The sequence below is a fragment of the Onychostoma macrolepis genome, chromosome 16 (genome assembly GCF_012432095.1).
Source record: "Onychostoma macrolepis isolate SWU-2019 chromosome 16, ASM1243209v1, whole genome shotgun sequence".
In the NCBI taxonomy this organism is placed as follows: Eukaryota; Metazoa; Chordata; class Actinopteri; order Cypriniformes; family Cyprinidae; genus Onychostoma; species Onychostoma macrolepis.
In genome coordinates this window covers 15,272,519-15,285,486 of record NC_081170.1, presented here as the reverse complement: position 1 = coordinate 15,285,486, position 12,968 = coordinate 15,272,519, and the positions used below count along the sequence as shown (strand labels likewise).

General features: G+C 37.1%; 1 protein-coding gene across 2 annotated transcripts in view; it reads left to right on the top strand.

Moving 5' to 3' along the window:
• The window catches only part of itga8 (integrin, alpha 8), a 78,247-nt gene that overhangs the window by 36,410 nt on the left and 28,869 nt on the right, over positions 1-12,968 (top strand). For both annotated transcript variants that reach the window (XM_058746891.1, XM_058746890.1), the window contains 7 exons: positions 1,701-1,746; positions 3,411-3,518; positions 6,353-6,408; positions 7,891-8,045; positions 10,513-10,650; positions 10,915-10,982; positions 11,169-11,316. In XM_058746891.1, coding sequence (XP_058602874.1) covers positions 1,701-1,746; positions 3,411-3,518; positions 6,353-6,408; positions 7,891-8,045; positions 10,513-10,650; positions 10,915-10,982; positions 11,169-11,316 — 719 coding nt within the window. The remainder of the gene's footprint in view (positions 1-1,700; positions 1,747-3,410; positions 3,519-6,352; positions 6,409-7,890; positions 8,046-10,512; positions 10,651-10,914; positions 10,983-11,168; positions 11,317-12,968) is intronic.

The following is a 12,968-nucleotide window of genomic DNA, read 5'->3' as shown; positions in this document are numbered from 1 at the left end:
AGTCTGAACGGTCAGATCGGATTTAGCGTAGCTTTTTCACGTCCTCACGCCACGTAAAACGTAAACACGTCAGACGTTTTTGCAGAAAACATGCTGAACATCTTTGCAGAAACAAGCTTGTCGTTGCGAAGTGCAAGTCAAGCGGAAAAAAACAATGTACTGCTAGTATACGTACCTCTTTGTCTTTTGAAAGTAGTAGAGACCAAAAAAAAACTAAATAAGCAAAGTAGCGGAGACAGCATCACGGAATAAAGCCGCACATTTAAGCTTCCTGCGTTTCTACCGCTGCCTCACAAGACGAAATATAATATTACAGCGCAACCGCGACGGTAAGACATCTGTATTGCAAACTGTATTGCTGTTACTGTTGTTTTTATCGTAGTCATAACAATGCAACGGCATTACCATAGAAACCAATGCGCATTCAGTAAAAACGAAAGAGCGCTTATGGACACACAAATTGGATATGGACAGTTGCGATATGCTGTGTGGACAGTCAGTTATTTAAATACCATCCGGATATGCACAAAATCAGATTTGGGCTGACAGTCTGAAGGAGGCTTTAGAGAGAGCCTTAAGATTGTCCATGTTTTTCCACAATTTTTTCTCTCAAATCCACAGACAACTCTTTATACTTCTTTCTTTTCTCCATGCTCAGTGTGACACACAACACAAAGGTTGAGTCAACCTTTCTCCATTTTAACTGGTTGTAAGTGTGATTACTATATTGCCCACACCTGTTACTTGCCAGAGGTGTGTCTAAATACAAATTACAGGAGCATCACATGCTTGAAAAGCAATTATTTCTTACAATTTTGACAAGGTGCCAATAATTTTTTCCAGTCCATTTTTGAGTTCTGTGTGAAATTTTATCAAGTTTGACTTTTCTTTTCTTTTCTTTGTTTATTTTTTTTTTTTTTTTGTGTTGCTGCAGTGCAAACAAAAACAATAAACACGTGAATACCAAAACATTTGCAATTGGAACAATTGTCTGAGAGAAGTGTTGCATTTTCTGACAGAATTGCAAGGGTGCCGATATTTTTGGCCATGACTGTATATGTATGTGTCTGTATTATTATCATACATTTAGGAAGAGAGAAGTATGGGATCAGGAGGCACATTTGTTATGCAGTTATGGCGTTATTTGGCATTAGTTGGTTTGTCTTCGCAACAGATTTGCAAATTAGTGATGCAGATCACATTGTTTTTATTAAACCTAATTGCGTCATTTTCGTGAAATCCCTGGTTTATTTAAACTACATTACAACACTTCCACTGCATCACATTAAAATCTCATATGGGTTGAAACTGGGTTTATCATGCCCACTTTCATTAAGAGAAGAGGGAAACTATTCAGTGTGCCGTATTTACCTTCTCCTTAATCAGATGTGGCTCTGTGCACGTCTGAGTAGAATGAGATTAAAGCCTCACACGTTCTCCGTGGCTCTCTAGGGTTTCTCTATGGCTCTGTTCAGGGATGGCAGGTGATGTAAGATGCAAGACTGGTAGAATTAGAAACTGGTCGACGAATCTTTGATGGAGTCTGCTGGAGGCCCAAATCACTTCCAGCTGCAGTGTGCTTTGAAGCTTTATGATCCAGCCACTCGTTCTCTTTCTTCCTCTTTCTCTTGCAACACACATTTTTCTGTATCATATTGTGTCCGTCCTGCAGCTCAAAGTATATTTCACTCTTTTTACAGATTTGCTGGTTGGCGCATTTGGAGTGAATAAAGTTGTGGCCTACAGGTGAGAAATTGTACACTTTACATACACCATATTGTAATACAACATTGTCAAAATGTTGAAATTTATATTTTAACATTTTATATGTATACTCATTTGTGACATGCGTCACAAAAGTTGCAACTCGATAGGAGTCATTTTTGATCTTGAATAGCAATATATATATATATATATATATATATATATATATATATATATATATATATATATATATATATATATATATATAGGTTTAGATTTAAAGCTGAGAAACAAAATTCCAAAATAAAAATATAGTAGAATTTTTTATGTATTCTTATATAAAAATGTTATATGTATGTATGTAGCAGGTGTATAAATATATATAATAATGTGTTTGTGTGTAGCATCACATATTTTTTCTGGCCTAAACTCACAGTTTTCTGCACACATGCTTTCCCCATTAGAGTGAACGGCACAGAAAACACCTGTGTTTGAGGTTTAGCTGGAAGGAAACCTGATACATATGAAGTTGTTTTTCTCTGTTCTATGGTACAATTGTAACACATTTTCAAATTGCATAACAGAAAATATTGAGATGTCTGGCTTCATAATGCGTTCATAAAGAATTCCTTAGCTGTAGTTGACAGGAGTACAGTCAACGAACATTATCTACAGACTTGTGGCATGTCTAGTCTGAGTAGCCAAGACTTCGATTGGGTGTTTCAGATCAGGTTTCCCTTAGAAATGTTTCAAAACAGTCCCTTTTTCCTGCCTCAAAGCCACCAAAACACAGAGACACATTAACATGTCCCAGCACACACTCTCACACACTAGCAGTGTCTTGGTGTCAGTGTTAAAGCGATTAGCTGTAGTGGGCTCTGGTGTATTTGTGTAAGCTAACATTTCCACTGTTAATCCAGTTTGAGTGCTAGTCTCAACAGGCTGAAAGTGAGACCAGAGCAGAACAGAGACTGACCTCATGTTAAGTTCTCATTTACTCAGCCTGTCTGATGTTCTGTTAGAATAGGACTCTGAATGTTTAGTTTCTGTTAGTTAAATGTTCTGTAAGTGATACTTTATGTAATACAGTGCATTGAATGTTCATTCTGTATGACAGATATCACTGAAATAGGTGTCCTGAGAAATGACTTCAGTTAGCTTTTTTATCTAATTGGAAATTCTTCTTGTCAGTAATTTTGATGTTCAGGTTTGAAAACAAAATTTATATTTACTTCATAAATGTGTGTTCAATTCATTGGTGCATGTTATTAAAAATTTTATTATCATTATCTTCCTTTGAAACAACTTTGAGCTACTGCATATTGTTAACCAACAACCAAAAATCTATACATTTTATTTTAGTGAACTAATATTCACATTTAAAATGCCTATATTTCACGAACAAATAATATAGAGATTAATGAAAATGGCATAAAAGTCTCACCCCACAGTGTTTACATTGAATATTCTGTTTCACACATCTCACATCAAATTTGTTATGAACTGAAATTTACATTGACATTAGGTCATTTTCATTTCTTTTGGCATTAAACAGTCTAATTTATTGGGTTTCTAATGTTTATTTGCAGCTCTGAATTCAGCTTCCTATTCAGACTCATTACTGCAATAAAATCATATGAATTATCAGTAATTTATTATAATATTTGTAATATTATCCCCGTTATATTGTCTCTCAACAATACTAGGGCAAGGCCAGTGGTCACGGTGGACGCTCAGCTGATTTTGACACCCAGAATTCTCAACCCTGAGGACAAGTCCTGCCGCATGCCCAATTCTGATGATATGGTAACCTGGTAAGTGTCAGCTACAATTATCCAGTGCTAGTTACTGAAGTATACTCAGCTACTGCCGCAAAGAGTGACTCTTATGTACTACAAAAAACAAACAAACAAAAAAAAACATTTGAAAGTTCATGTTTTGATTTATCGCTTCTAGATGAAGTGTTCAGCTGATGGGACAGATATGTTGATCTTTAGTTCTGGTCAAGGGTAAACCAAAGCAGTCTGGGCCAAAGAGCTATGGCTGACTGGGAGGTTTTAAAACCATGTGGTCTATAGTACCACATTACAGCAGTTTTTTTCCTTCTCTGTGGTAAAACTAAGTGTTTCTGGAAGTCTCAGTGCATTCTTCCAAACCACACAAACATACACACAACCCTGCATTCTTACCCCTTATGTGGATAGACATTGTGTCCCACAAGCAGTTTTTGGGCCCCGTGACTGTAAACATACCAGATCTGTTTGGCTGCTTGGGGTGCATGTGCCTGTGTGTTAGGGTTGGCGTGGGGAAGAAAGAACAGGAGGTTTTGGAGAGACAAACGAAAGAACTAAAGTGTGGAATTCTGCAATAACAAAAGAGTAGCTTAGTAAAATAAATGTACAAACTGTGGTTGGAAATAGAGAGAGACAGAGAGAAACTTTGAATCACACAGATGAACACAGAGAAACAAAACAAGACAGAGAATATTCATTTATATATTTTTTAACCACAAATGCTCATCTTGGACTAGCTCTGTGTCCATGACTTCACGCATTACAAAGTCACATTGGAAAGGTCAAGTGAGACGTAGGGGGAAGTACTGACCCAGTGTTTACAAAGTGAACGTGCAAAGACTAAATCAAATGACCTTTACAAAAAAAGGTAAAACAACGATGTTGGACAATTTTGTAGATGGAAGAGAAAATGAGATGGAGTTCGGTACTACTTTTGCTTGACCTTTCCAACGTGACTTTGAATGCGTGAAGTCATGGACACAGAGCTAGTGCAAGACGAGCATTTGTGTTTAAAAAGTATATACTTTTTATTTTTATTTATTTCATGTATTTATTTTTGAAAATTACAATTGCTTCGCTAGATAAGACCCTTATTCCTCTGCTGGGATCATGTAGAGCCCTTTGAAACTGCAATTTGGACCTTTAACCCGTTGGTCCTTGTTGAAGTCCACCTTGCATGGAGAAAAATCTTTTTTTCCTCAAAAAAAAAACTGAATTTCTTTTAGACTGAAGGCAGACAGAAATACACATCTTGGATGACATGGGGGTGAGAAAATTGTCAGGAAATTTTTATTCTGTAAATGAACTAATCCTTTAAGACTGTAAACTTTGCCTCTCTTGAGTTTAATTTGTTAAATTTTTTTATTCTTCTGTATCCTTTCAACAGCAATGAAGCAAATTGTTTTAAATTAGAAAAATGCGAAACAGGCGTATATTAAACATTAAAACTCCATTTTAAACAGCCTACATATATGCAGAGTGTAAAAGTGTGTTAAATTACTCATGTCAAACCACACACACATAAGGGTGCCATTAATACTCTGAGGAGTGGGCAGTAATTACAAATGGCAGATGGGTGACTGAGTCAGAAAAGTTGCAGTGGGGTCAGAGCAGGGGTCAGGGGGGTCAACCTCCGGGCACTGGAGTGTTTGTATGTGCGTGATTATGCGCTTATCCTTGCCACAGGGGAGGAGAACTAACAAAGCATCATTAAATTATGTATAGCGGGGCCACTTCCTCCCTTAAATATGCATACTCTCTCCTTTCTCTTTCACTGTACAGCGCACACATGACTTCGGCTGTGCATTTTAAAATGCACCACTACCTGGAGGGGTCATGGCAGGGTTTGCGTGGTTAGAGCACAATGCACAATGCTGGATTCCATCAGGCACGGCCTCATGGGTATTTCGTGTTGTTCATGAGGCACAGCATCCAGCTGTTTATCGCTAATTTAAACTCAGACACGCTCAATGCTGTGTAAGTGTGTGTAGGGGGGCTAATGGGGTGTTTCTGATTAGATATATTTGGGTTGTATGGAATGCTATGCATCGGATTGGCCCTTTGGGCCATTAAGACTGCAGTTGTGAGTCCCTGAGCACAGATATCATTACACGTTCAACATAACGGAAATACAGTTATTGAGCACCAGCTGGAGAGGTGTAAGTGTGTTTTTATGCGCTCTCACCTTACAGCATGTTTGGGATGGAGTAGCATGTTTTAAATCCTCCGTCCTGGTTCTATTTGTGTTTCTTTGCAAATGAAGGGCTAGTTTTACACAAAAACCCTGCAGCAAATGAACTGCCGTCTTTAGATTCCAGTAAATTAATTGTGCGGCCCATAGCCGGGACATCCTGTGCTGTGTCGGTACTGGATAAAAGTTTGTTTGTGTGGGTGTTTGCATATTAGACTTCATATAAATGGGCTTTTAAAATGTTATTAGAATATTTAATGACAATAAAGTATTTGTATGAGATCTTTGAGAAAATGAGAGAATTGTTTTGAGAAAATGGTTTTGTCCCTTTTTCACTGGCATCAACAGGAAGTTGCTCTTGGGCCGATCTAATTGCTGGCCTCTATTACTAGACTATTAAAGAGAGGGAGGGATAGAGAGATGAAGCAAGGAAAGGACAGATGGAAGAGAAAAAAAGAGGCAAATTCGATTAAGTAATTAAATATTGAGGAGCACAGGCTCCATCAGCGTCCCACGTCTCCATTCAGCTCCATCTATAAACACTCCACCCATATTAACAATCCTCTTCCTCTGTTTTTTTTAACATCACTTAAATGTTGTCATTTCTTTTTGGCTAAGTTATGCGTACTAAATGTCTCTTTCTCTCTTTATTTTTTTCTCTCAGTCTGTCAGTAAATGTATGCGCAAAGATCTCTGGGATTGGTGTTCCTGAATATGTAGGTAAGTGCATTCATTTTTCTGTTAATGAAATGCATTTCGTTTCAGTAAATGGATATAATCTTATCAACAAATGTCTTGAAGAATTATATTTGGCCACTCGTACATGTGACTTCATCAACACAACGGAAATCTCTGTGTTTAAACCTGGTTCTGGAAGGATTATTCCCATTTATTTTAAGTTTTTCAAAAAGTGTTCAAAGCCTTAAACCAAACAGCTCCAAATATTTGATTCAAAGCAAAGAAATATTTCAAAATAACTGTTGCAAGGTACTTGTACCTAAATGAATTACACATCCCATAAAGCATTGCAAATGACATGCACAAATCAGCCTTGGTCATAAAATATAAAAGTATTAACTGAATTTTTGAAAGAAATGTATACTTTTATTAAAATTAAATTGATTAAATGTGACAAAGATGTTTATGATGCTACAAAATGTTATATTTCAAATAAAAGCTTTTGAACATTCTATTCATCAAAAAGTCTTGAAAAAATGTATCATTTCCATAAGCAGCAGAACTGTTTGATAATAAGAAATGTTTATGAGCAACAAGTCAGCATATTACAATGATTTTTGAATGATGTCAGTATTGAAGAAAGACTGGAGTAATGGCTGCTGAAAATTTAGCTTTGCCATTACAAGAATGAATTACATTTTAAAACATATTAAAATAGAAAATAGTTATGTTAAATTGTAATATTCTTTCACAAAGAATTCACATAAGTTGTTTCAGAGTGTAAGGAGCCTGACTCCATTATGTCTTTCTTATTACTTAAAGGGAGTGGACTTTTACAGTTGTCTTTTGTTTCCATGGTAACGGCGATATTTCTGATTGGTCCGTGTTGCTTCATAATTGTACTTTGCAAATAAACATGTTTTTTGCGGCTTTACATTTCAGAGCTCATAGTATATTTTGAATATTGTTTATAAGTCAGTTTCTCTATGGAAAAATGAATGAGACTTCTAGAACTCTAATGTTGCACTCTGGCTAAAAATGAAAGCTAATGATTTCATCATCCAGTACACATTGTCTCATGGTGCTTGCTGAGATATTTTATCATTTTCACTTATATGCGTTGTTCTCAGTGTGAGTTTGTGTGTCTCAGCACTTGTTGAACATCTGTATGTAAGTGGCTTCAGTAATGGCCAAAATGGAGAAGGTGCCAAACTCAGTTAAACCAACAGGCAATAAAAGCCTCTTTCCCAGCACTTCTGAACGCAGGCCTGTTAAATAATCAGTGCATATGGTTTTGGAGATGACAAAGAACAGGTGTGGCTGTGTGCCTGTGAGAGTGTGTGTGAGGTGCACGTTTGTTGGAAGCAAACATTTGATAGTTGTTCAGAAGCCCTGGTCATTAACCTTAGGAACGTGCAATTTTTATGGTCCAAACCCTGTTTAGTCCAAGCAGAAATTGCAGGAATTAGAGTCTGTAAAGGTGGAGCTAACAATAGCCTGTCTTTCTCTCTCTCACTCTCTCAGCTCTGAGAATGGACCTGCAGCTGGATTGGCTGAAGCAGCGTGGAGCAGTTAAGAGGATCTTGTTCATGGACTCTCACCAGCACCAGAGAACCCAGCAGTTGGTTCTGGGTCAAGGGGACCGCCAACATTGCCACAACTACTCTGTTTACCTGCGGGTGAGCCTTATAGTCCACACACAGCACATAACATTGCTGAACTGGCCTCGTTCCTCATGATAAATTCTTGTTTTATCTTCACTACAACTGAACCCATGGGAAATTCAATTGTGAGCCAAACCAAGCTCCTAGTGCAACACGGCTCATCTGGATGGAATAAGCAATGTGAGAACGCCTCCGTGAGAGTGTGTCTCAAAAATAAGACCAAAAATTCTGTTGGGCCTAGGTGACACAGGAATTGAACGCAGTCTTAAGTGTTTCTGGGTGTGTATATGATAACACAGGCCATGGGAAATACTTTTATTCGCCAACTCAATTTGACTGATAAAATCTCAGGAAACATGACCTGTCACTATGATATATTGTAGATGTAAAGCACAAACATCCAACAACATAAGAACAGAAGTTAGAAACAGGAAATTATTAAATAAGAATAATACAATTTATTATTATTTTAGATATACTGATATATAATTATTATTATTAAATAAAAAGTTGTAATTTTTTAAATGTTGTTATATTTTCACAAATATCCAGCAACATAAATTATTATTATTATTATAGTGTGTGTGTGTGTGTGTGTGTATATATATATATATATATATATATATATATATATATATATATATATGCACACACACACACACAGTCCCGTGAAAAGGTTTTTGCCCCCTTCCTGTTTTTTACATTTTTTGCATATTTGTCACACTTCAAAGATTCAGCTCATCAAACTAATTTTAATATTACACAAATATAATGCAAGTACAAAATGCAGTTTTTAAATGATGATTTCATTTATTAAGGGAAAAAAGCTGTTCGAACCTATTTGGCCCTACGTGAAGAAATAATTGCCCCCTCCTGGTAAATCTTGAAAGAACTGTGATTAACCACATTATTTTAGAAAGCTGAGTTAAATTTCACTAACCAAACCCAGGCCTGATTACTGCCAGACCTGTTGAATCAAGAAATCACTTAAATAGAACCTGTCTGACGAAGTAAAGCATGTTTAAAGAGCAACACATCATGCCGCAATCTAAAGAAATTCAAGAACAGATGAGAAACAAAATAGTTGACATGTATCAGTCTAATAAGGGTTATAAAGCTATTTCTAAGGCTTTGGGACTCCAGCGAACCATGGTCAGAGCCATTATCCACAAATGAAGAAAACTGGGTGAACAGTGAAGAGAACAGTGGTGAACCTTCCCAGGAGTGGCCATCCTACCAAAATCTGGCCTAAAACCAACATAGGATTTCATAAAAAGAACATCATAACAACAGTTAAACATGGTGGTGGTAGTGTGATGGTCTGAGTCTGCTTTGCAGCTTCAGGATCTGGACAACTTGCCATAATTAATGGAACCATGAATTTTGCGCACTATCAGAAAATCCTGAAGGAGAATGTACGGCCGTCAGTTTGTGATCTCAAGCGCACATGGGTTATGCAGCAGGACAATGATCCCAAACACACCAACAAGTCCACCTCTGAATGGCTCAAGAAAAATAAAATTAAGGTTTTGGAGTGGCCAAATCAAAGTCTGGACTTAAATCCAATTGAAATGATTTAAACAGTCCATTCATGCTTGAAAACCCTCCAATGTGGCTGAATTAAAACAATTCTGCAAAGAAGAGTGGGCCAAAATTCCTCCACAGCGATGTGAAAGACTCATTGCCAGTTATCGCAAACGCTTGATTGCAGTTGTTGCTGCAAAGGGTGGCACGACCAGTTATTAGATTTAGGGGGCAATTACTTTTTCACGTAGGGCCAGGCAGGTTTGGACAGCTTTTTTCCCTTAATAAATGAAATCATTATTTCAAAACTGCATTTTGTATTTACTCGGGTTAAAATTTGTTTGATGATCTGAATCATTCAATTGTGACAAATATGCAAAAAAAAAACCCCAAAAAAAACAGGAAGGGGGCAAAAACTTTTTAACACCACTGTGTGTGTGTGTGTGTGTGTGTGTGTGTGTGTGTGTGTATATATAATTATTTTCTATATTTCATTTTAAGTTAATGATTTTAGAAAAATTATAGGGATGAATAGCAGTTAATTCTTTTTTCTTTTTTTGGGGGGGAGAAAATATTTGTGTGCATAACAATTTTAATTTGTGCAAATAATGTGTGTGTTTTTATGCAGCAGCATCACACTATAACAGCCTGGCAGCTTTTGTGTTCATAAGCTTTTCCTTCACAAATCCTTGTGCATTTTTGTTCAGAAACATAAACATATTTTCTCAAATCCTCGTAACTTATTAAATGATTGTATTTATTGCCCTTGGCCTTCTGAGGCAAGCATGCTTATACAGCAGCTGTGATTTTTCTCTGTCATGTAAAGGAAACAGATTGATGTAAAAGGATGAAGATAATCAAAAGAGTAGAAAAAGTGAAACTAGGATGAGAGGAAAAGTAATTCAGTTCTGTTTGCAATCCACTTTTTTTTGTCTCATCCTCCTTTGTCTGCGTGTAGGATGAGGGAGAGTTCAGAGATAAACTGAGTCCTATCAGCGTGACACTAAACTACAGTCTGGACCAGAACTCTCCTCCACCTGGCCTACAGCTGCGGCCAATTTTGGACCACTACAGCAAGACCTTCCACCATGAGCAGGTTTGCATGCAACATGAATAATTCGCATTGTTTGTGAAATGCTGCATGTGTGCATTCATGTGTACTTTAATAATTCAATTGGAACAACCTGACATGCAGGATTTAAAATAAGTTTCTTTTTTTTCTTTTTTTATGAAAAACAAGACAACATCTTGTTGTCTGATATAAACAGTTAAGTAGAGAGAAAGTAAAACATAAGTTCAATTCAGTGAACAAATAAACCAAAAAACGGAAAGAGAAGATATTTTTTTTCCTCTTCCTTAGGCAAACATCCTGTTGGACTGTGGAGAAGACAACATGTGCATCCCAGATCTCAAACTGTCTGCTAAAATGTGAGTCAATGGGTCTGATGCAGTACGTCATTACAGTACATGTGTGTGCCATTGTTTGAGAATTTGTTTTATGTGCAGTGTTCTATCATGTATCCGTTGTTTATGTTTTATAGCAATTCATTCTTTGATTTTGGCCTCATATAAGAAGTGATTTTAAATGCAGGTTTGGTTATTTATTTTTTATAGGGACCAGACTGAACTTATAATCGGTGATGACAACTTGCTTATGTTGACCATTAATGCAGCCAATGAGGGCGAGGGGGCGTATGAGGCGGAGCTTCATGTGACCCTCCCACCAGAGGCAGACTATATTGGTGTGGAGCGCAGACGTGAGGTAAACAACATTACCCACTATCCTTTTTTACTGTACATATACTGTATGTGTACATGCTTACACTGGTAAAATGGTGGTGTTGTGAGACGTTTGTCCCACACAACTTGATTTTGGCCATGTAGCTCAAAGTTGGAGACTATTGGCTCTGCCTGGCCTGTTAACCCTGGCTTGCATTGGCCCGATAGTGGAAAAGCGGTTAATGTGTGTGTGTGTTTATGTGGGTCTGGGTGGGCAATTGGATGTAGAAGTTAATTAATACTGCATTTAGTAAAAGTCTTTTGTGTGATGTCTTTTATTTATAGTTGCTCTGATTATAGAAGGTTTATTTTAGTCTCAGACTCTCATTGCTGTGTTTAGATTATGACTCACTCACTGTATTCTCTTCTTCCAGAAAAGTTCATTTTGCTTATTATAGTGTATAAATAATTTACATTTAATATGAATATTAGATGCAATATAGGTTATCTATCTATCTGTCTGTCTGTCTATCTATCTATCTATCTATCTATTTATCTGTCTCTGTCTGTCTGTCTGTCTATTTATCATTCTCTCTATAGTTCTATCTATCATTCTGTATTGTTCAAGACTAAGATGACATTTATCGCATTGCACCTGGTCATGACACAGTGTAACGTGAGCTCAGTCTGAGCTGAGTCTTGTGAAATATCAGATTTACTAAATAGCTTTAAATCCATCATGGTAAAATGCTAAATCTGTAATCCATTCTGACTCGGTTAAAAACACAAACATGAGCGCTACAGTGTCTTTGATGTTGTAATGAGGCAGGAATGCAGTGAATGTTGATCTAATTATGGGTATGGTTTCTTATTAACCGTAGTCTAAAACATGCCTCATGTCTAGGTGTTCTCTGTAATGCATTGCTGAGATCTAACAGACTGTTTATCTCATTTCATACAGTCCTGCATTCACTTATCTTCATTCATATCTTTGGCTGTCATTCAGTCATTCCATCATCCCGTTCATGCATCACTGCGTCTTCCCGCATGAGACACTGGCGCTCTGTGGCACTGACCGCAAAAGATCTGATCGCGCTCTGTCTGTCAGTTATGAGTTTAACAGATGCAGTGTATAGCTGGTAATTGCAGCACGTGTTTGAGAGTGGCTCTTAATGCAATTTGCACAAGTACATTAGCTGCTCTTCGGGGAACAGACTGGTTACGGTTTGACTCTGTTTTGGTGAGAGGAAGTGGTTGCCAGAGGAGGGAGATGGAAGAAAAGAGAGACTGATGTAGGGGGTTGACGAGATGACAGGGGGAGGGCCTCAGTGATGTATGATGTGATTACTATCAGGGAATTCATCATGTGCTTTCTCTCTCGTTTCCTTTCCTCCGTCCCTCTCTTGACCCTCCAGAGACCTGTGTTCATGGGCTTATGCTAGTTATTGACTGGGTTTATTATTGCCCGGTTTTGTTTTCAGTGATGTCATGCACATTTAAAAAAAAATTTTTATTCAGTTTATTCATGATTTATTTATTTATTATTTTAATATTTAAAATTTATTTAATATTAAAAATATTTTTACATTTTTTGTTCTGAAGGTACATTATGCTTCTGTTCGTGCTCCTTAGACATTCAGCATGTAGTTCAACAAAGCAGCTATCATACATTAAATAATGAAGAGCTGACATCTT